This window comes from Cyclopterus lumpus, chromosome 8, assembly GCF_009769545.1.
Source record: "Cyclopterus lumpus isolate fCycLum1 chromosome 8, fCycLum1.pri, whole genome shotgun sequence".
Lineage (NCBI taxonomy): Eukaryota > Metazoa > Chordata > Actinopteri > Perciformes > Cyclopteridae > Cyclopterus > Cyclopterus lumpus.
The window spans coordinates 6,694,439-6,713,690 of record NC_046973.1 but is presented as its reverse complement, the minus strand read 5'-3'; the positions used below and the strand labels follow the sequence as shown (position 1 = coordinate 6,713,690).

The 19,252-nt window shown below is 46.7% G+C and overlaps 2 protein-coding genes and 1 long non-coding RNA gene across 4 annotated transcripts; 2 read left to right on the top strand and 1 right to left on the bottom strand.

Moving 5' to 3' along the window:
• Window positions 1-438: 438 nt before the first annotated feature.
• On the top strand, window positions 439-12,363 carry recql5 (RecQ helicase-like 5). 2 transcript variants are annotated; one of them, XM_034539111.1, is made up of 20 exons: window positions 470-622; window positions 817-938; window positions 1,033-1,554; window positions 2,125-2,221; window positions 2,312-2,423; window positions 2,510-2,672; window positions 2,756-2,838; window positions 7,520-7,738; window positions 7,816-7,918; window positions 8,910-8,946; window positions 9,029-9,087; window positions 9,409-9,479; window positions 9,584-9,674; window positions 9,754-9,918; window positions 10,019-10,647; window positions 10,733-10,778; window positions 10,859-11,071; window positions 11,160-11,232; window positions 11,305-11,431; window positions 12,070-12,363. In XM_034539111.1, exons 1-19 carry the CDS (start codon window positions 514-516, stop codon window positions 11,427-11,429), a joined length of 3,039 nt encoding a protein of 1,012 aa, XP_034395002.1. In that variant the 5' UTR covers window positions 470-513; the 3' UTR covers window positions 11,430-11,431; window positions 12,070-12,363. The 2 variants fall into 2 exon arrangements, with proteins under 2 accessions (XP_034395001.1, XP_034395002.1); XM_034539110.1 differs by having other exon boundaries at window positions 439-622; window positions 11,305-12,363.
• LOC117734832 lies at window positions 3,409-6,482 on the bottom strand. The gene is made up of 3 exons (XR_004609825.1): window positions 6,371-6,482; window positions 4,291-4,409; window positions 3,409-4,205 (listed from the first exon to the last, which is right to left on the bottom strand). It is a non-coding gene; the product is annotated as an uncharacterized LOC117734832 (long non-coding RNA).
• A 126-nt stretch (window positions 12,364-12,489) lies between the features above and the next one.
• On the top strand, window positions 12,490-19,117 carry cdr2l (cerebellar degeneration-related protein 2-like). Its single transcript, XM_034539112.1, has 5 exons — window positions 12,490-13,605; window positions 15,745-15,857; window positions 16,109-16,257; window positions 16,717-16,881; window positions 17,487-19,117. Exons 1-5 carry the CDS (start codon window positions 13,527-13,529, stop codon window positions 18,397-18,399), a joined length of 1,419 nt encoding a protein of 472 aa, XP_034395003.1. The 5' UTR covers window positions 12,490-13,526; the 3' UTR covers window positions 18,400-19,117.
• Window positions 19,118-19,252: the final 135 nt, after the last annotated feature.

Genomic DNA, 19,252 nt, shown 5'->3' with positions numbered 1-19,252 from the left:
TTCCACCATCTTGACACCTTGTTTCAATGGTTTTAAGACTTCCACTTCGTTGATGCATATCTCTAGTGGTGGAAAACAACTGAGTACATTTACTCAAGTATTGTACTTAAATACAATGTGTAGGTACTGCATTTAGTTCACTACATTTATATTTACATACTACTTTGTAGATAAAAATGAAAAATACAAAACATAATCAAAAGTATGATGTATCACTCTAGGTTGATCTGAGCACACAGTAACACTACGTGTGACCAATCAGAGAGCTCTAACTAAACGTAGCAAAATATAAAGAAAAAACTTTCCACCCAAAAAAATACGCATATACATTTTTTTTGTTGGTTTTAAATAAAAGTACAATTGTTTATACGAATAAATAACATGTAATTACTAAATACAGAATTTCAAAACAACTTTCTTTTCTGTCGAAGACTTTCCGGGACTGTAATGATGTCATCGATGTGCGACGACACCAGCGACGGTTTACATGAGTCCTTTAAAGAGCGATAAACGATGGCAACAACAACAACCGCAACTATAAAACAAGCTCTGAAAACCCACTTTGGGTTTGACAACTTTCGCTCTAAAGTACAGGAAGATGTCGTCAAAGCAGCCGTTAAAGGTGAGGCAGCGAACAAAGATGTGCTAACGTTAGTTTATCTGCGCTAATTAGCGGACGCTAGCTGGCTCGTAGCAACAGCGACCCAACTGACGATTCGTGTTCATACTTGGAGACGAGGCTCACTTTGAATGTCGTTGCTTGTCAGAGAGAGGTGCGCGTGTGACTCGATGGTGACTGGTGTTGTCTCCCTGCAGGTGACGTCGATGTGTTTGTGTGCATGCCGACTGGAGCAGGAAAGTCCCTCTGTTACCAGCTGCCTGCTGTCATGGCTGAGGGCATTACTCTGGTTATATCCCCGCTAATCGCGCTCATTCAGGTCAGTCCCCGTCTGTGTTTGGGCTCCTCCAGTGCAGTGTGCGGCCTCAGTTCTGTGTTAATCCCTGTCTGTGCCTGTGCCTGTGTCTGCACAGGACCAAGTGGACCACCTGAAGAGTCTGAACATCCCTGCCTGTTCCATCAACTCCAAGCTGGCAGCAGGCGAGCGCCATCTGATCCTGGCTGACTTGGGGAGCAGCAGCCCCAAGCTGAAGCTGCTCTATATTACTCCCGAGATGGTGGCCTCTCCCTCGTTCCAGCCCTGCCTGACCGGCCTGGTCTCTCGCGGCCTGCTGTCTTACCTGGCTGTGGACGAGGCTCACTGCGTCTCCCAGTGGGGACATGACTTTAGGCCAGACTACCTCAAACTGGGAAAGCTGCGTGGACGCTTGCCGGGGGTTCCCTGTTTGGCCCTGACGGCAACAGCGACCAAGAATGTACAACAGGACATTGCTCGGTCCCTGAATCTGCACTCGCCACAGTCTTTCATTACGCCTGTCTTCCGCAATAACTTGCACTATGATGTGATCTTCAGGGAGCTGCTGCCAAACCCTTACGCCCACCTCTACGCCTTTATTCAGGAGGCACTGGCGGTGGACAGCGTCTCTAATCGACAGGTTGGGATTGTTTGTGTGGAGCTTCTCCCTTTTTCTGAATGAAAGATCACAATTCATTTATTTATATATATATTTACACCACTGTTTATTTTTGGAATCTGCTGCCACAAAAACTTGATTGTTCACAGTATTGTTTGAAAGAATAGAAACATAAACACCTAAATGGAATAGTGGTGGTTAGCCTTCAGTTAGCACTATACTTTTTCTTTCAGGATTCTGATATGCAAGAAAAGTTCCTTTTTAAGTTTGCAGATTTGAAGCAAAGCCTTATATGCAGCAATTTTCTAATAATCAATGTATAGACTGATAAAATAATGAAAAACAATCCTTCTAGATCTACTTAAACTACAAGTGTGTGTGGTCATTTTGAGAAAACCATGCTTAAAGGATCCTTGTAGAATGTTTGTTAATGTTATACAAAATTATGTTTATGTGTGCCGATCTAGCGTTCTAAACTGTCAAAAATCCTGTAGGCTGTGATGACCCCAATATTAGCTGATAGTTTCCAATTGAACATGACAATAAGAGCCCTGGATTCTTTAACCTGCTGTGTGTAATATGTATGTACAGGGTTGTGGGATTGTGTACTGTCGGACCAGGGATGGCTGTGAAACAGTGGCTCACCAGCTGACAAAGCTCGGAGTCTCGGCCAAACCGTATCACGCAGGTTAGACTGTTTCTCCTCCATGTGGTTGTAGAATTAGAAAACAAAAAATATTTGTTCTCGAAAAACTCAACTTCTGTTTTTGTCCTGCAGGTCTCAGATCAGGAGATCGCACAGAGGTCCAGACCGAGTGGATGCAGGGGGTGGTGCTGGTTATTGTAGCCACCATCAGCTTTGGCATGGGAGTCGACAAGGCCAATGTCAGGTGAGGCTATGAGGCTTTCATGTAACATTTTGTATTGGCTCCAGAATTTAAGTTTGCATTTGCTGATGTTTTTGTTAATCCTGCAGGTTCGTGGCTCACTGGAACCTCGCCAAGTCACTGGCGAGTTACTACCAAGAGTCTGGGCGAGCGGGGAGAGACGGGCTGCCCTCCTCCTGTCGCACGTACTACTCCCCGAAAGACAAGGAGCAAATTAACTTCCTCATCCGCAAGGATTTCGCCCGCAAACAGGTGTGCACAACGATAAGGAGCTCAAAATGTAACACGCTCGTATGAAACTGGGTTTTGTGAACACTTTGTAAACTTGTCTGCAGGCGAAACGTGGCTCTGCAAAGGAGGCCGACAAAGCGTCCATCAAGGACTTCGATGCCATGGTGTCGTTCTGTGCTCAAGAATCGTAAGTAAAGCATTCGATGCACGCCCGTCACCTTTTTTTGTTTAATGCGTACAAAAGTGACGTCGAAGCATCACATGATTACGTAATGTCTCCACCCGTCAGTCACTCATAATATAACATGCTGTTTTATACATTAAAAAATAACTGTTGTTACATGCATGCTGTGCTTTTCAAAATAAAACCAGTCCATTTCAGTTTGTGTACAGCAGAGGGCAGACTTGATCTGTGTTTTCAGCTTTGTTGTGAAGAATGTCAAGGAACACTTTGAGGATTGAAAAGGAACTCTAAAGGTTCGGTTCATTTGTCTGGAACGAAGGAAACAAACTAAACATTTTTGTATTTCCGTTCTGATCCGAACTTTTTACAAGCAAACCGAGAGGAGTAAACAGGACATTATTCAGACAGACTGGTAACTCATTGATTGATCCGCCTTAACGTTCATGCGGTGTTCTAATGCCTCTGATGTGTATAGCAGTCGTCTTATGAACTCATTATTTGGGGTCATTCCTGTGGGATCGCTCTCACACACTGCGATGGACTTAAAGAACTGACAAAGTACACACGTGATACTGTTTTTACCAGAATATTTGCTTTAACAGGTGATATACATGGCCCGATACAGATCAATACAAATAACCGATTTCACCATCAGCAGATGGATTTATTAGTAGTTTAGCATGTGAAATCATGCTAGAATCCCGTGTGTGCTTTCGCAAAATCCCGTGGCGAGTTTGTCTGCTTTCCCACCTCAAACGAACCGCGCCCGAGTCCACGGACCGTAGTTTGATTGACAGCTTTAACATCAGCCCAAATAAACTGCACTAACCGGGCAAACGGACCTTAATTTGTTTACACCGAAACAAACAGGTTAGCTGTGACTTTGACTGCCAGTTGTCATTCCTTAAGTATGACATGTTAACAAAACATTTAGTTATCCCCATTCGTATCTGTGCAACTCACTGCAGTTTTTTTTAATCGCCCTACACATTTTTATAGCTCATATTCCTTGTATTAGCCTGCGTTATTGAAGACACGTCAGGTTTCCTCGAGCCAGATGAGTTGTTGTTCCTCTGTAGAGCGCAGCGATGCTCCAAAGAAAGTAGATTCTCCCGCTTCAGCGGGTGTGTTAGCCCGCCATGATGTTTCAGGTGTTTTGTTGTTCCAGGGTTGGGCTACTCTAGTGCCTCTGAAAGCTCTTGAATGTCTGTTGACTAAACGACAACAAGCCTCTTGTTGTTTTTTGAGGACCATTTGCACCACGTCCTGTTTTGCTCAAATTTTCGATCTCTTCATCTTTGCCTTGCGACAGCAGCAGCAGCAGCAGCTGCTGGTCACGCAGGTCAGCGCTGTCATGAGCAGGACCACCACTGCAGGAGAGCAGATAACAACGGCATCATGAGCCATTTGAAAGAAATGGAGAGAAATGTGTAGTGAAAGAGAGCGGAGACTCACAGATGAAGGTTAAGATGACAAAGAAAGCTCCCAGCTCCACAGGGCCAGCGTTTGGAAGACCCTGCAGCTTGACCCATATGTTCCTCAGGATGTTCAGCGTCTCCTCTCTGGCATCCATCCTAAAGAGGCATTTACAGTGGAAAAGTCATGCTTGGATTTGGTTTACACAGTGTCTCATTTGTTTGCCTGAGTTCAGTCTTCAGGATGTGGCTCCTGTTGCTTTACAAGCCTGAGTGGGTGAGACCACATTGCTGGTTTGTTTAACACAAGCACACACCGTTCAGCTTTTTATCTGCGATCACTGGTTACTGGTGGCCGCCCGCATCCGCTTCAAAACATTGGTACTTGCGTACCGTACTGCGAACAGATCGGGTCCGGTCTACATCCAGGACATGGTCTAACCTCACACCCCAACTCGTTCACTTCGCTCGACTTCTGCCAATCGGCTTGTAGCTCCGTCACGTCGAGCTAAACACTCAACAAAGTCACGACTGTTTGCTGTGCTGGCTCCTCATTGGTGGAACGAGCTCCCCATTGACATCAGGACAGCAGAAAGTCTCTACATCTTCCGTCGCAAACTAAAAACACATATTTTTTTCGAATAGGGAAGGTAGCGCCGTAGTAGCACTTTAGTAGCACTTAAATGGCTCTTATTGATAGCACTTTGTAGTTTAACTTTATTGACGAAATTGTACTTGCTTGATTCTTGTTGTTCTGAGTTTGGACTCATGGTTTAATGCACTTATTGTAAGTCGCTTTGGATAAAAGCGTTAGCTAAATGACATGTAATGTAATGTAATTAAAGGGTTCCCTTTTTAAGAGAAAGTGGGAGGAGTTTTACTATTCATGTCACGCATAGTTTTTCTAGCCAAGAGTGAGTCAGTTCACCAGTGTAGTGACAACAGGTGGGTGGTGGTTTGTGGTGTTCACAATAACCAACAGGTTAACCCCTGTCGGGCTCTCTGTGACACAACATACAGTAACAAAGGAAGGATTCGTCTCTCTCTCAAGGTTTCATTTTGTTCAATGTGTTTGATGTGTTGTGTAGCGCTCCAAGTGATACGTGATTTACCCGCCTGTGTTAGTGTGGTCTAAAGTAAACGAAAGGCCTCTGGGTGTGACGGCCTGTGGGCTCAGCTCTTTGCTGGTTTTGGATTGCATTATAAAACACAATGCCAACAAAGACGAAATAATACAAACACTGTATTGAGGAGTCGATTGCACTGTTGACATACGTTTCATTAGTTCTTGTCGAGAATTAGATGAGAAGATGTGTCTATCTACATATTTCTATGACCGAGCTTGCAGGTAGGCAGGTCTTGCTAGGCAAGCTGTTCCCCGTCTTTGCGTTTCTATGCCTTCTAGCAAAGTGGCCGTAAACAACACAGCCATGAAGCTGAATCAACGCCTCTATAAAGCCTCTATAAAACACAAACACAAACTTATAACCTTCATGACGGAAAGGTGCATTTACAGGACTGTTCTACTGCGCACCAAATGCTCTTCAGTGCTGCTGAATGTTTTTCATGCCATTTGGTGCAGTTACAACGTCCACTTTGTGCTAATTTTAGTGGAGCAGAATTTGGATGAAAGATGATTTGGAGAATTTAGGAACATGCGGATATCGAACCAGAGGCTGTTATCACTTTAGAGCGTTATGTAATTAGTGCGTTGGTGTTTTCAGATGGCCCTCACCGATGGAGGACATTTCTGCACAGTCAGTGCTTTGTGGGTGTTGATTTTAGATCCTGTTTGCGTCCAGTTTTGAATATTAAATTCATTCTTGAAACCATTTGAATCTGCAGACAAAAATATATGAAACTTTGCCGTTCAATCTGACTTTGCTCTTTTAATGATCAAACTCAGACTTTGAGGGTTTGTTTAGATGCGATCAGATAGAGAAAAGTGACTCAGACATCCTGCTGGTAAAGTCCCATTGGCGTTAGTTTTAAAACGTCCAGATGTATGTTCACACCGAGCAAGTCTGCATTTCTGAACACATTCCTCACATTCTTCTCAACATGGAGCTTTCCTCTGGTGCGTCGCTCACACACTCACGCTCACAATAGAAAACACTTACCTGTGAAAGTCTCCGTCGTCGTGTTCACACGCTCAGCGCAGCTCGGACTGAATTACTTCTGTAAGCAGACCAGTTGATGAGGAGGAGGACATGTCTCCTCTGAGGGAGTCACCTGCTGAGTTGTCGTATTCGTCAGCGCGTTGGTTTGTTGTTGAAGCGTTCAGTACGTCACGAGCAGACGGAGGTGAGCAGTCCGGTTGAGATCAAGGTGAGGAGGAGTCGTGATGATGCTCTGCATGTGGAGTGAAGGAGAAGTGAGGTGACACATGCTCCTCCTAATGTGTCTCCTCTTTGGTCCTTCGGGCTTGTTGTTCTTGGTGTCTGCTCGCGGAGAAGTGATCTGCTGTGCGCCTTACTTAATGCGCCTCTGCCTGAGAGGCTGCTCGCTCTCTTTGTCCTCCCTGGGAGTGACTGTTGCTTCAGAGTCTTTGTTTTCCTGCTCTGCCTTTCCCCACCTCCTTCATGGCTGGTTCCCGTTTCCAGCCTGCTAGTTAGTATGTTGATGGCTGTTTCCCATCGTGTGTGTGTGTGTGTGTGTGTGTGTGTGTGTGTGTGGATTACATAATCCCTGATTTGACACTCAAGCGTGAGGTCTTTTTCTAAAAACAACTGATAATAACTGTATTGTGCTCAAAAACCCTGAAATGTATTTATTTATATCAAGATTTCTTGAATGTGTTCTTGTTTATCAGTACATGAAGTACTGAATACTATAGTTTATAACTCTGTCTATTAGCTCTGTCCTCTGACACACTAAATATTGATCACAGTAATGTGTGACGGTTACATAAAAGCTAATAGATCAATTGTGCTCTAGATGCTCTGAATAACGGAGAGATGTTTGCTGTGAGCTCAAAAACATCCTCCGGCTCAACCTTGTAAATGCAGACTCTGATTCGTAACCAACTTCAGCCTGTGTGGAGCAATACAGGGCTCGACAGTAACAGTTGCCAGGTTGACAACCAATTCTCTGCCTTTGGTTGCCCTCAGTGGCAACTACTTTTAGACAAGAATGGGGACAACAAACAGCTAAATGATGAAACTGAACAAAAAAACTAAATGGAAATTTGTGAAGGTAGGTGAAGTATCACAATCCTCTCTTTACATAGATCTAGTTTTCACAAGTGGTGTCTCCCATCTTTCCACCAGTTGTCGCCATGCGACCATCTCCAAGTTCTTTGGGGACCAGACGCCGAACTGCGCCGGTGCTTGCGACTACTGCCGCAACCCCAAAGCTGTGCGCGCCCAGCTGGAGCGGGCGGCGGTCCTCAGCACCAAGACTGAAGCGCAGAGCCAAGAGGCCCCCGGACCGTTCGGCTTCCAGCGAGGCCTTTACGAAGGAGGGAGGAAGGGCTACGGCTTTGAAAGGCAGGGCGACCTCAGTGACCTTTGTAGCGTAAAGTAGCGGCGAGCCTTGAGATTGACACTGACATCACACGTTGCAGGTTTGACGAAGAGGGCGCCAGTAGTGGTGAAGAAGATGGCGGCTCAAAGAGGAAAAAGCATTTTACAGACCTCTTCAAGCAGCAGATGAACATACGGAAGGTGGTGAGTCATAGTGACGAACACACAAACCTGTTTTAGAAACCTATATTTTATACAACTAGAAGAGCAACTTTGTTGTGTGTCTTTGTGCGTCTGCTCGCCAGCTGTTGCCAGCGGCTGTGGAGCCCATGGAAAGTCAGGATTGTGGGAAATGGCTTCCACATGTTTAGTGGAATTTGGCGCAAAATTGAAGTAAAACAATTTGTCAGCAGGTCAAAGCGGAGCTCGTCCAGTTTAAAACATTAATAAAAGCAGGAATGTCACCGTCGTAAAGTAGTAGAAAGAAACGGACATAAACGACAAAAAAAGGATTATACGGGTTTTTTTATGGGAAGGAGGCATCGTCACGCCGATAACACGTCATTCAAAATTTAAATCTCTTCATGTAGTTGGAGCTAAGCGGTTTATGGACTATTCCACCCACAAAACATATTTTGGTAATTTAATACTAATCCCTTACACACTTTGTAGATGGCTAAAGCCAAAGTAGATCACTGTTTGGAACATTTTGATCATACTGAGATTAGTTTGTAAAGGGGATTAAAAGTATTCTCTGGAAGAATCCTTATTTTATGTTTTATTTATTTATATAATACAGGCAAAATAACACGCATAACAAACCAGACAGTCTGATGACAATATAACATATACTAACGATAATTAAATACAATTGGTAAAAAATAATATAATATAAAGAAAATAACGTATTAAAAAGTCAAAAGACTTTGCAATGTAATCTTAGGAAACTAAGATTCATATTAGTTCTTGATTGAGCTTTAAATATAAATATTTGACCCAACAGCCTATTTATGCTGCTGTGAAAATTCACTATTGGAATCAGCTGCGGTTTAAAGCCAACACGGTGTGAAAAGATACATTTATTATTCATTTATTTACTCATTTTACTATTTTTGGGGCATTTTTAGAGAGAGAGATGTATTAAATGTAGTACCAGTGTGAGTGAATAACTTCTGTCTCTCTCATGTTTCTTTAGACAACAGAGGCTCAGAGGGGCAACTTTGTTCCTCCAGGTAAATATACATAAAGTAATCGTGAACACATATATCCAGGCTGGCCTGCACGGTCATGTAACCCGTGTGTCCCGCTGTGTAGACGCTGACTGCCCACTCATAGAGGCCAGCAGCCAGAGGATCCCCAGACTCACTGTGAAGGTACTCGGACGCTGCAGACACATTCCTCATAACTGCTGCGCTCATTAACACGTGTGCATGAATTCAGTGACTCGTGTGTCATGTGGTGTGAAAACGGGCGGCAGAGCCAATGTTTCGGCTGAGTGATATGAAGACACACTCCTGAAGAAAAGAATGGGACTGCAGAAAGTTTCCATCCTGCAAACTTTTCTATTAAATGTCTTTTTAAACGAGATAAACAAAATAAATTTAAAAAAAATATATATATATATGTAACATCAGTAGCTTTGTTCCTCCTTCTAGTTTCAGTTTGAATTTTACGAACCCAATATTCTATTTCAGGCCCGAGAGCACTGCCTGTGCCTCTTGCAGGAAGCTGTATATGGCCACCAGGGGGCAGGAGACGCACTCAAGTAATTCTGCAGATGCATTCATACATACACATTGTGAACTTTCTAACCTTCCTTCCCCAGAGTCGCTCTACATTGACTTTCATGTCTCTTCCGTCTCTCTGCAGTGAAACCCGGTCTCTAGCAGCCGATATTGAACACAAGGTCTTCAAGAGCACCAAGTCTTCCAACTTGTACAAAGCTGCTGTCCTGAAGAAGGTAGCTTCGAACCGCTCTGCCTGTCAAAGCATCCTCGGTGGCTTTAAGGAAGGTATAATGACACATGTTCTTTCTAAAGGTATCGGAGTTGAAGAAAGCAGCACCTGGAGAAAAGGGAGACGGTGTCAAGACTGACAGCAGCAGTGAAAATGAGACCAAACTCAAAGAGGAGACGCCTTCGTCGTCTTCCTGCTCCATTCCTGAGGAGCAGCAGGGGTTCACATCTGCATCTGAGATCTACTCTGTGAGTTTCACTTTACCTCACACTTCACCCAGCAGTTATTGTGGATTATTTATGGCTTCATCGTAGTCAGATATGAACTCTTTTTGCATTACCCCTCCAGATGAAGCGTAAGCGAGTAGGAGCAGGCCTGAGAGGGTCGTCCGACCCCTTCCAGACTGCTAAGGAGCTGCTGAAGGCCTCCATGTCGGACACGTTGTCCAACAAGTGGACGGAGAGCGGCGGGTTTTACAACGACAGCTCCGCAGGCTCCGGAGAGGCGAGCGCCGATGCGTCTTTGGCGGTAACGTCGTCCGTCAGAGCCAGAGCGAATGCTGTCGCCGCCGCCCTCGACAGCCCGACGAAGGCGGGTCGACCCGTGAGCAAGAAGCAGCAGAAATTAGCCGAGGCGGCAAAGAGCTCCCGCAACATTTCCCAGTATTTTGCGAAGAAGGAAACGATAGAGAAAAGCGCAGAGGAGGCGGAGACGCCGAGGGGACTCGATGCAGCGCTGTCTCACACCGCGGTGGTGGTCGCTCAAGAAAGCAATCAGGAACACTCGCCCGTCACTGGGGAAGACATGGAGATCAGTCCTGTGGAGACTCGGGACCTGATCCAAAAGGAAAGTAAAAGAGAAGTGATAGTTATACACGATGAGGATGATAACGAAGAGGAGGAAATGGATATGACGGAGACGTTGGAGCTGCAGTGGCTTCCAGACTCATCTGAAGAGAACATCAAGTCCACCGCAGAGTAAGACGCCCTAAATGCACCATTTTAGGAAAACGGTTGATGGAAAAGTGTCTTAATAACATATATTTTTGTACCGCTCACACAGACAAAACAAACCAGAGAAAGAAGAGAACCCCCCTCTCACCGAAGGGGTAAGTGACCGTTTCCTATCCAATCCTATCATTGATCTCCCCCTCAGGGGCTCATGGTATGCGTGTGTGTGTGTGTCCAGTTCACAGATGATATGAAAGCGGACAGAGGGTCGTCTCCTCCGGCGAAGCGCAACCGCCCCACAGACAGAAAAGTGACCTTCAACCCCGACGTGCAGGAGAGGGCCCTGCTGCCCGTCAACGAGCCGCCCGAGCCTGTGACGCTAAAGGAAGCAGCTGATATCGTGGTCCGCTACCTGGACCCCTTCTACACAAAGGGAAAGTTTGCCAACAAGGTGAGAGACACAAATATCACTTCCTGTTTGCAGAGATGAGAATGACGTGTGAGATGAAATCTCAGCTCTTGTTTTTCTTTCGCTGCAGGTGTTGTTTAAGTCCTTCGCCCGCTACTTATCTCACCTTCTCGCGGAGGGGCGGAGTCGGGGGAAAATCCTAGGTAAGCGGGGGACAAATGATCTGAAGCCTGCGCTCTGCGTTGGACTCCTCTAACGCTGGTCTCTGTTTCCAGTTAAAGCGGAAGCCAAAGCTCTCATCAAGAAGTTCTTCAGCGGAGTGGAGCGCTGCGAGAGCGAGGCCGACTGGAAGCACCTTAAAAGACTGCACAACTGTGCGAGCACAGAGGACAAGGAATGATGGGAAGTGGAAACCTGGTCTTTTCAAGGGTCAAGCCCTTCTCCTTTTGTCAGTGCCTAAAGCTTTTCTCTCGTCACCACAGACGCCTGCCTACCAGAGTTCTGCTCTTTTTCAGGCCCGTTGCTGCTGCTTATGTCCATAATGAAGCAATAACATGTGAGCTGTGACAGCTTGAGAGAGCAGAGGTCAAACTGTGTGCATACTAATGAGTGTTGTTCGTATGTTTCAGCTATTAACTGAACATTTTCTTTGTTTCACGACAGTATGTTGTACTGCCCTCTACATACACAATATGCACTTACATCTTTAGTAAAACCTGTTTCAAGTCTGCAAGTTGATTTTTATACTGAGCTGAAATGAATGGAAAGCAAAGGCTTTTTGAACATTCGCTCAGCACTGAACACAAAGTACAGCTGAGGCTCTTGGGAATGTCATGAGTTTTGCGGATACTTGGTCATAAACTGAATTTTAATTTTGACCTGATGGTGTGAGATGAAAGGTCAGGGGATCATGAACGGGGTTCATCCCCTGGGGATCATCTAATATGAACCAAATGACACTGCAATCTCTCAAATGTGTGTGTGTGTGTGTGTGTGTGTGTGTGTGTGTAGATATTTATGTCTGATATTTCCCTCCACAGAGGGACCCGCATGGCTGTAAATGCATTGAGGAGATGGTTGACCATAATGTGAAGAACGCGTCATTTGAAGTAAATGGGACTAAAACATACAAGAACACTTATTTGACATTAACCAGTTATGGGAGCCTGAGATATGGGATATATATATTTTTTTTTTTACTGTTGTTACATATTTTGTCTTTAGCTGCTGGACTGCAAAACAAAGTAAATGTACATCGAGATACTGTATGATGTGAAACTGTCCGGTTTGTTTGTGTGTGTTTTGTTTTTTACGTTAAAGATGAGCTAAATTTATTGTATTCATCTGTTTTTTGGCAAAGGGATCATTTAGCAGATTTGTTCAAGGAAATGTTCCTTAGTCATAGAATAGTGCCTGTCGGAGCTGTGAGAGGCCCCAGTCTCTGATCTCCACAGTCCAGAGGTAACACAGCCTACTGGAAGCACTGGTGGACACAGAGGCCTCTTGTACTCTGGCCCCTAAATGTTTACAATATAAAAATCTACGCTGAATAGGTCTGACCGCAGTGTGAGAGCCGTACTGTGTTATATTCATGAACACAAATGTCTTCAACTGGAGCTCAGGGGGACAAGAGGGGAGACGTCCGTGCCGGGGACGCTGTCAAATAGACGTTGACGTCACCTTCAGTGGTGCTGCCTTCACATGCCCCTTGTAATTTACGTCGTTCACGTTCCTACAGTTCCTACAGACAGCCCTCAAAAATACACATATTTCCTATTACCTGAAATGGTGTTTATCAGTCTAGATTGTAAATATAGTTTTGGTGTAAATTAGCTCGTTTTGGAGATGGCTGCCTTAGAGATGTCTGCTTTCTCTCTAATATAATGGGACTCAATGGCATTCTGCTTGTGGTGCTTTTTTGATTTGGGGATGAACGATTCCTGTAAGAGACACATTTGAAGAATGAATGTAGAAGGCTGGCCCTAAACAACCCCATTTTAAAACCGTAATAAGTAGGATATTTATATAATATAATATAATGCTGAAGCCTCAATAATCGGGGACGATGGAATATTTAAACGCAGTAATAAAACAAGGCGGTGCTGCAGCAGCAAGGTAAAGAGTAGTAGTAGAAGTGCCCACAATCAATCCAGCGTTTCCGACAGCACTTGAATGCAGCAGCAGCGTTCAGCCGATGCGCGTCTGCAGGGCCCCGCTGCACATCAAAGGCTGGTGAGACGAACGGAAGAAACGCCGCGGCTCTCTAACGGCGGCCGGGCAGACCGTTTTATTTCAAGTCTGCAGGTGTGGACGTGGTCACGTGGTGTGGTCTATCTCGACAGGCGGCTCCGGGAGCAGGTGAGCTACCGGGCTGCGTCTCAAAGGGTTACACACTTCGGGGGGGGCTGCTGCGCCGCTGCTCGTTTCACTTCCGCTCGAGCCCTCGGTGAGTCCGCAGTTCACACATCGCCGGAGGAGAAGAGGCTCATCAGCTTCGATGCTCTGTGCGGCCAGGATGGAGGAGTTTGTCACCGAGGAAGAGGAGCCGTGGTACGACCAGCGGGACCTGGAGCAAGGTGAGGCAGACGAGTGGGTGTAACAACGCCCCGCACAGCGGGGTGGATGGGCAGCAGTCACTGTGCAACACATCTCATGCACGTGTAAACCCATGTCCCTGTATATCTCTCTATGTCTCTCTACATCTCTATTTATCTACGTCTGTTTATCTCTATATGGATATCTCTGTATGGATTTCTCTGTATGGATATCTCTGTACATCTCTGCATCTTCTATCCGGATCTGCGCTCTTCCGGCAATTATTTAGATCTTGTCAGTGATGTTTCCCAGAATAGTCCTGCTGTCTGGTTGTCTGTCTGAGTGAATGTTGTTTCTGTTTCATCTCCCTTCTCGCCGAGTCACATCTTGCATCGCAGCACTCTCCTCCTTGGTTTTTCTACCAAACACACACTGTGTTCATTCTGCTGTGTGACAGAGGGAATCACTGATTATCTGTGGGGCATGATTTATGGCGTGTGTTGTGATGGTCGTGACCTCAAATGAACGAAGCTAAGACAGGAAATGCGTCCGAAGGGCCTTTTCACTGATGCATAAAGTGATGCAGCGTATCAGATCTCTCGGTAACGACTTAAATGGATGCACTTTCATCGACGCGGCGTTTCAGGAGAGTCGTGTGTCTCTCTGCAGTTCCGGCCTCATCCCATCCCCTGATTACCTGCTGACCCACAGAACTAAAGCAGCTTTGTGTCTCATTATTTCACTGTAGTCAAGGGGTGTGTGTGTGTGTGTGTGTGTGTGTGTGTGTGTGTGTGTGTGTGTGTGTGTGTGTGTGTGTGTGTGTGTGTGTGTGTGTGTGTGTGTGTGTGTGTGTGTGTGTGTGTGTGTGTGTGTGTGTGTGTGTGTGTGTGTGTGTGTGTGTGTGTGTGTGTGTGTGTGTGTGTGTGTGTGTGTGTGTGTGTGTGTGTGTGTGTCCTGCCATGCCATACTGCCTGTATCTCATCTCAGCATTGTCAAGTCAATAAGCCCCCGGTTGATCTGATTAGGGAGCCCCAGAGTAGACCTCCTTAGTCGGGATCAGAAATTCCAGGCTTTGGGGTCGGATCAAGTGCACGTCATCCCGCATGGGCTCAAAGTCGGGCATGCTTTTGCCCCAGAAATGCTGCTGTTATGCAACTTCTTGGCTGCTAGCTCTGAGATTCGGTTCATTATGATCTGGAAAACATGGGAAGTGTGTCTGGGCAGATGGCGGCATGGTGATGTCATGTTTGTGTCATCGTCGGGGGGGGGGGGGGCTGTGGTTGAACGTGAAGACAGTCGTGGGTGCATGCCTGTCTTTGTGACACGACGGCCCTTTGAGTCATTAGGTGTCAGGTGGTGATCGTTATTTCCTCGACACAGCCTCACAGCTCCTCTCATCCATGCGCACAATTCTGAAATTACATAACTAAGACTCGGGACTGAGCCGAACCTGGGGGGTTGGGGGGCCTGAAGGCTCACTGCGCTCTCTCTCCTCACACACGCTCATTATCACCACACAACAGTGTTCTGCCTTGTTGAAACGGGGGATGATTACAGCCTCTCCCTGTCTCCCTCCACAGCTTGTGATGATACTTGTTACGCATGTAAAACAGAGGGATTCCAGCTGCATACAGTAAACACACCTACGTCGATGCATGCGTGTGTTCCCGTCATTGCTCTGGCCCAAAACATTGCTTCCATGTCCAAGTGATGAGTATCGATGGCTCTCCGTTTCTTCCCGTCTATCCACTCCTCCAGTGCTGCGTTGTTCTGGGTTCAAAGTATGCTGAGCCAGCAGGATTTCTCCTCCTCCCGCTCCATCCAGCGAGGCTTCCTTTCACCAGAGGAGATGAATAATGTAATGCTTCAAGCTGCGTTGTAAAATACCAGCAACCCCCCCCCCCCCCCTCCCCCCCGTTGTGCAGATGTTTGTATTGATGTGATCTGCTCAAGTGTTGGAGCATTGTAGTTGCGTCAAGGTCCCTCGTTCTTCTTCAGTACGTTGTGTTGAGATGTTTTGAGTTGTTCATCTTCTTCGTGGACTGATCAGGAAGGGTTCAAATGATTAACGTGCTTCTCCTTAATGCACTTCAAACTGATCCTGGCGACCAGAAGAAGACGGTGGACTCCTCGTCACTGTCCGCTGTTTACGTCTGTTCTTTTTTCTCGGTTCCTGTCAGACCTTCACTTGGCCGCTGAGCTCGGCAAGACCCTCCTGGAACGCAACAATGAGCTGGAGGACTCCCTCCAACAGATGTACATCAACAACGAGGAGCAAGTGCAGGAGATAGAGGTGTGCTCGTCGCTCATGTCTTCCATAAGTCCTCCTTAGGTCACCACCTTTTTGTGGAGCAACTGCCATCCCAGTCGAGTATAGCATATCAAAAAAGTTCTTAAAAAGTGTTTTCATAGCCTGTCGGAGAGAAAAATCATAGTATAGCATGTTGATGTAAAAAAAGAGCTGAAAAAGTACAGTATGTTGCTCCTCTGGGCTACAAGTATCCCATAATCGATTCATTTGAATGTCCACTGTCTCCCTTGCAGTACCTATCCAAGCAGCTGGAGATGTTGAGGGAGATGAACGAGCAGCATGCAAAGGTGTACGAACAGCTAGACGTGACCGCCAGGGAGCTGGAGATCACCAACGAGAAGCTGGTGCTGGAGAGCAAGACCTCGCACCAGAAGATAGACAGGTGACCAAGGAGTGAGGTCACAGGTCACCCTCCTCGCCATCGCTCTTTAGCGGGAATGTTTTGAAACCAAACGAGCCAAAACCAGCTGGAGGCTGGTACATCGATACGGCATTATAAGTTTAGCATTGCCATAATCATAATCGGGGGGCAAAGTTCTTCACATCAGTGGTCTTAATGTGAAAGAGTTCAATGGCTGCCTCTGTTCCTTCTAAATATGCTCCTTCACATTCTTTATGTTGCAACAGTGGCTCAGTGTGTGTGTGTGTGTGTGTGTGTGTGTGTGTGTGTGTGTGTGTGTGTGTGTGTGTGTGTGTGTGTGTGTGTGTGTGTGTGTGTGTGTGTGTGTGTGTGTGTGTGTGTGTGTGTGTGTGTGTGTGTGTGTGTGTGTGTGTGTGTGTGTGTGTGTGTGTGTGTGTGTGTGTGTGTGTGTGTGTGTGTGTGTGTGTGTGTGTGTTCCAGGTTGACGGGCACCATGGAGACCTTGCAGGGTCAGGTGAACAGCCTGACGGCTCGGGTGGAGGAGCTGCGGACTCTGGAGGAGCTGAGGGTCCGCAGAGAGAAGACTGAGCGGCGCAAGACTGTGCACTCCTTCCCCTGCCTCAAGGAGCTGTGCACGGCGCCCAGGTCACTAACCACCTTATCTAGTGTACAAGGAGGCACCTGTTCACACGGATTGGAATGGTGCCAATACAACACAGACAGCAGATTGTTGGGTTCATCAAAGTATCAGTTAAGAGTGCAAAGCCAACTCAATTACATAATTGGTCAACATTTAGTTACATTTGAGTAACTTTCTGACATCGTACCTCACTAAAGAGATTGTTATATGATCAAATGTATATTGGAAATTCATAACGACTGGAAAACCAAGGACTAACAAACTAGTATATTACTCTTGAACTGTAGTGGAATTTGCATGTTTTGACGTTCCCTTTTAAAATACACATTTTAATGTATTTAATTAAAGTTGATTTAATTAACTTGCTCCTTAGATGAAAACTGAAGATGGTCCAAAAAATTCCGCAAGTATGTGATCTGTAAAATTCTTAATTATCAGCATAACACGCGTAAGATTCAGATGTCTATCATTTATTTACCTGTTTAACAGCCTTCAAATCTGATGATCTGATTTATTGGAGGTTGCATTATGCCTTTTTAAAGACTCCAGGCTCGTGCACATGGCGACATGGTTGAGTCGCGTCATTGAGTGAGTGCTCGCTCTCCATCAGGTATGAAGACGGCTTCCTATTGGCCAACCCGGGCAGCGTGGACCTGGCTGAGCCGCGGCCGGTGGACGAGGAGAACGAGCGGCTGAGAGACGTCGTGTCGTCGCTGCGCGGCGCGGTGGCCACGGAGCGCGGCCAGCGGGAGGGCGCGGAGCGGGAGTGCGCCGCCGTGCTGCAGGAGTTCGAGCGCCTGGAGCAGCGACTCTCGGGGGCCGAGGGCTGCCAGCTGCGGGTCCAGGAGCTCGAGGCGGAGCTCCAGGAGATGCAGCAGCTGAGGAAGTCCCGGCTGTGTCTGATCGGTGGCCTGGAGGACGGCCTGGAGACGCTGCTTAGCAACGGCCCCGAGACGGACACCCCCGAGGAGGCCTTGGGGCAGGAGGAGGGAGGCCAAGGAGCTGCCGGGGAGCCCGGTGGGGGACCGGTGAGGAAGAGCTGCAGCGACACCGCCCTGAACGCCATCTCGGCCCGCGACGCCTCCGGGAGGCGCCAGGGCAGCTACGCCATCCACGCCAACGGCGTGCGCAAGCGCGGCATGTCCATCCTTCGGGAGGTGGACGAGCAGTACCACGCGCTGCTGGAGAAGTACGAGGGGCTGCTGGGGAAGTGCCGGCGGCACGAGGAGAGCCTGTGCCACGCCGGGGTGCAGACCTCGCGGCCGGTCTCCAGGGACCCCTCCATGAAGGACTACAGCATGGTCTGCGCGGGGCCGTCCACGTCGGGGGCCTCGGCCGCCGCCGCCGCCCCCTCCGCCCCCTCCACCCCGGAGGCCCTGGAGGGGATCAGCCGGCAGGTGGAGCAGGTGGACAAGCGGCTCAGCCAGAACACGCCGGAGTACAAGGCGCTCTTCAAAGAGATCTTCTCCCGCTTGCAGAAGACGAAGAGGGACATGCACGCCCCCAAGAGCAAAAAGAAGTGAGCAGCGGGTGATCCTCGCGCACTGAAAACAGGGACTGCACAATAATTAATTAATTAATATACGCTGTTTGGATGCCTGTAGCCATGGAGACGGATGATTAGTGTTGATTAATCTGAAACTTTACCTGGAAGGAAGATTCCTTCTGTGACCAGAACTGAGCTAGTAATTAGAATGGAGGGTTTTGATTGGGTCTCGTGTGTGACGTATTTGAGATTTACTGGTTTAAGTCTTTTGTATTTATTGAAACTAATTAAGCCAAATAATTAATAAATCAGCCATTGTTTTTTAAACTACTTACGGCATTTGAAGCATGTATCCGACTGATAACCACTAAGTGCTAATTAAGACTTTAAAAGTTCAAATCAAACAAGCGTTGGACCAGCTCGAGCTTGCTTTAAGATAAAACCGAGAGATTTGACTGCGTGTGTGTGTATTTAGTTTCTTGGATGGTAAAAATCCTTCAAGACAGCTGCCAAAGTGTGCCGTGCATTAGTGTTTGATGGTTATTTATTTACATGGTTCATTCTGCTGTGCTGAAGAAGATAAGGAGCCTTACAGCATGCGGTATGAGCCGCTGAATGATTCAGGGATTTGTTTGATCATTTCAGACATGACGATATAATCAGTTCGACGCTGTGCTGCCACATTGTCAAAGTTGTTCTTGTAGTCGGCCATTTATAATGTTTTCTGTTGATTAAAATGAGAAATGTATCAAGCTTGTTCTTTGTCTGTTAAATGCAGGAACTATAATTGGGCCTCGTGGCCAGTCAAGTAGCCGTTTACACGCACGTCTTTCCAAAATGTCATTGCATCAACAGACAATTGTCAGAATTAGCATGTATTCTTGAGCTGT

Bases quoted from the DNA above. Each gene is read 5' to 3' on its own strand.
- recql5 (XM_034539110.1), top strand. From the start codon at position 514: ATGGCAACAACAACAACCGCAACTATAAAACAAGCTCTGAAAACCCAC. The intron at 2,673-2,755 runs GTGTGCACAACG...ACTTGTCTGCAG, and splicing joins AGGATTTCGCCCGCAAACAG to GCGAAACGTGGCTCTGCAAA. The intron at 10,648-10,732 runs GTAAGACGCCCT...CCGCTCACACAG, and splicing joins AACATCAAGTCCACCGCAGA to ACAAAACAAACCAGAGAAAG.
- cdr2l (XM_034539112.1), top strand. From the start codon at position 13,527: ATGCTCTGTGCGGCCAGGATGGAGGAGTTTGTCACCGAGGAAGAGGAG. The intron at 15,858-16,108 runs GTGTGCTCGTCG...TCTCCCTTGCAG, and splicing joins AGCAAGTGCAGGAGATAGAG to TACCTATCCAAGCAGCTGGA. The intron at 16,258-16,716 runs GTGACCAAGGAG...TGTGTGTTCCAG, and splicing joins TCGCACCAGAAGATAGACAG to GTTGACGGGCACCATGGAGA.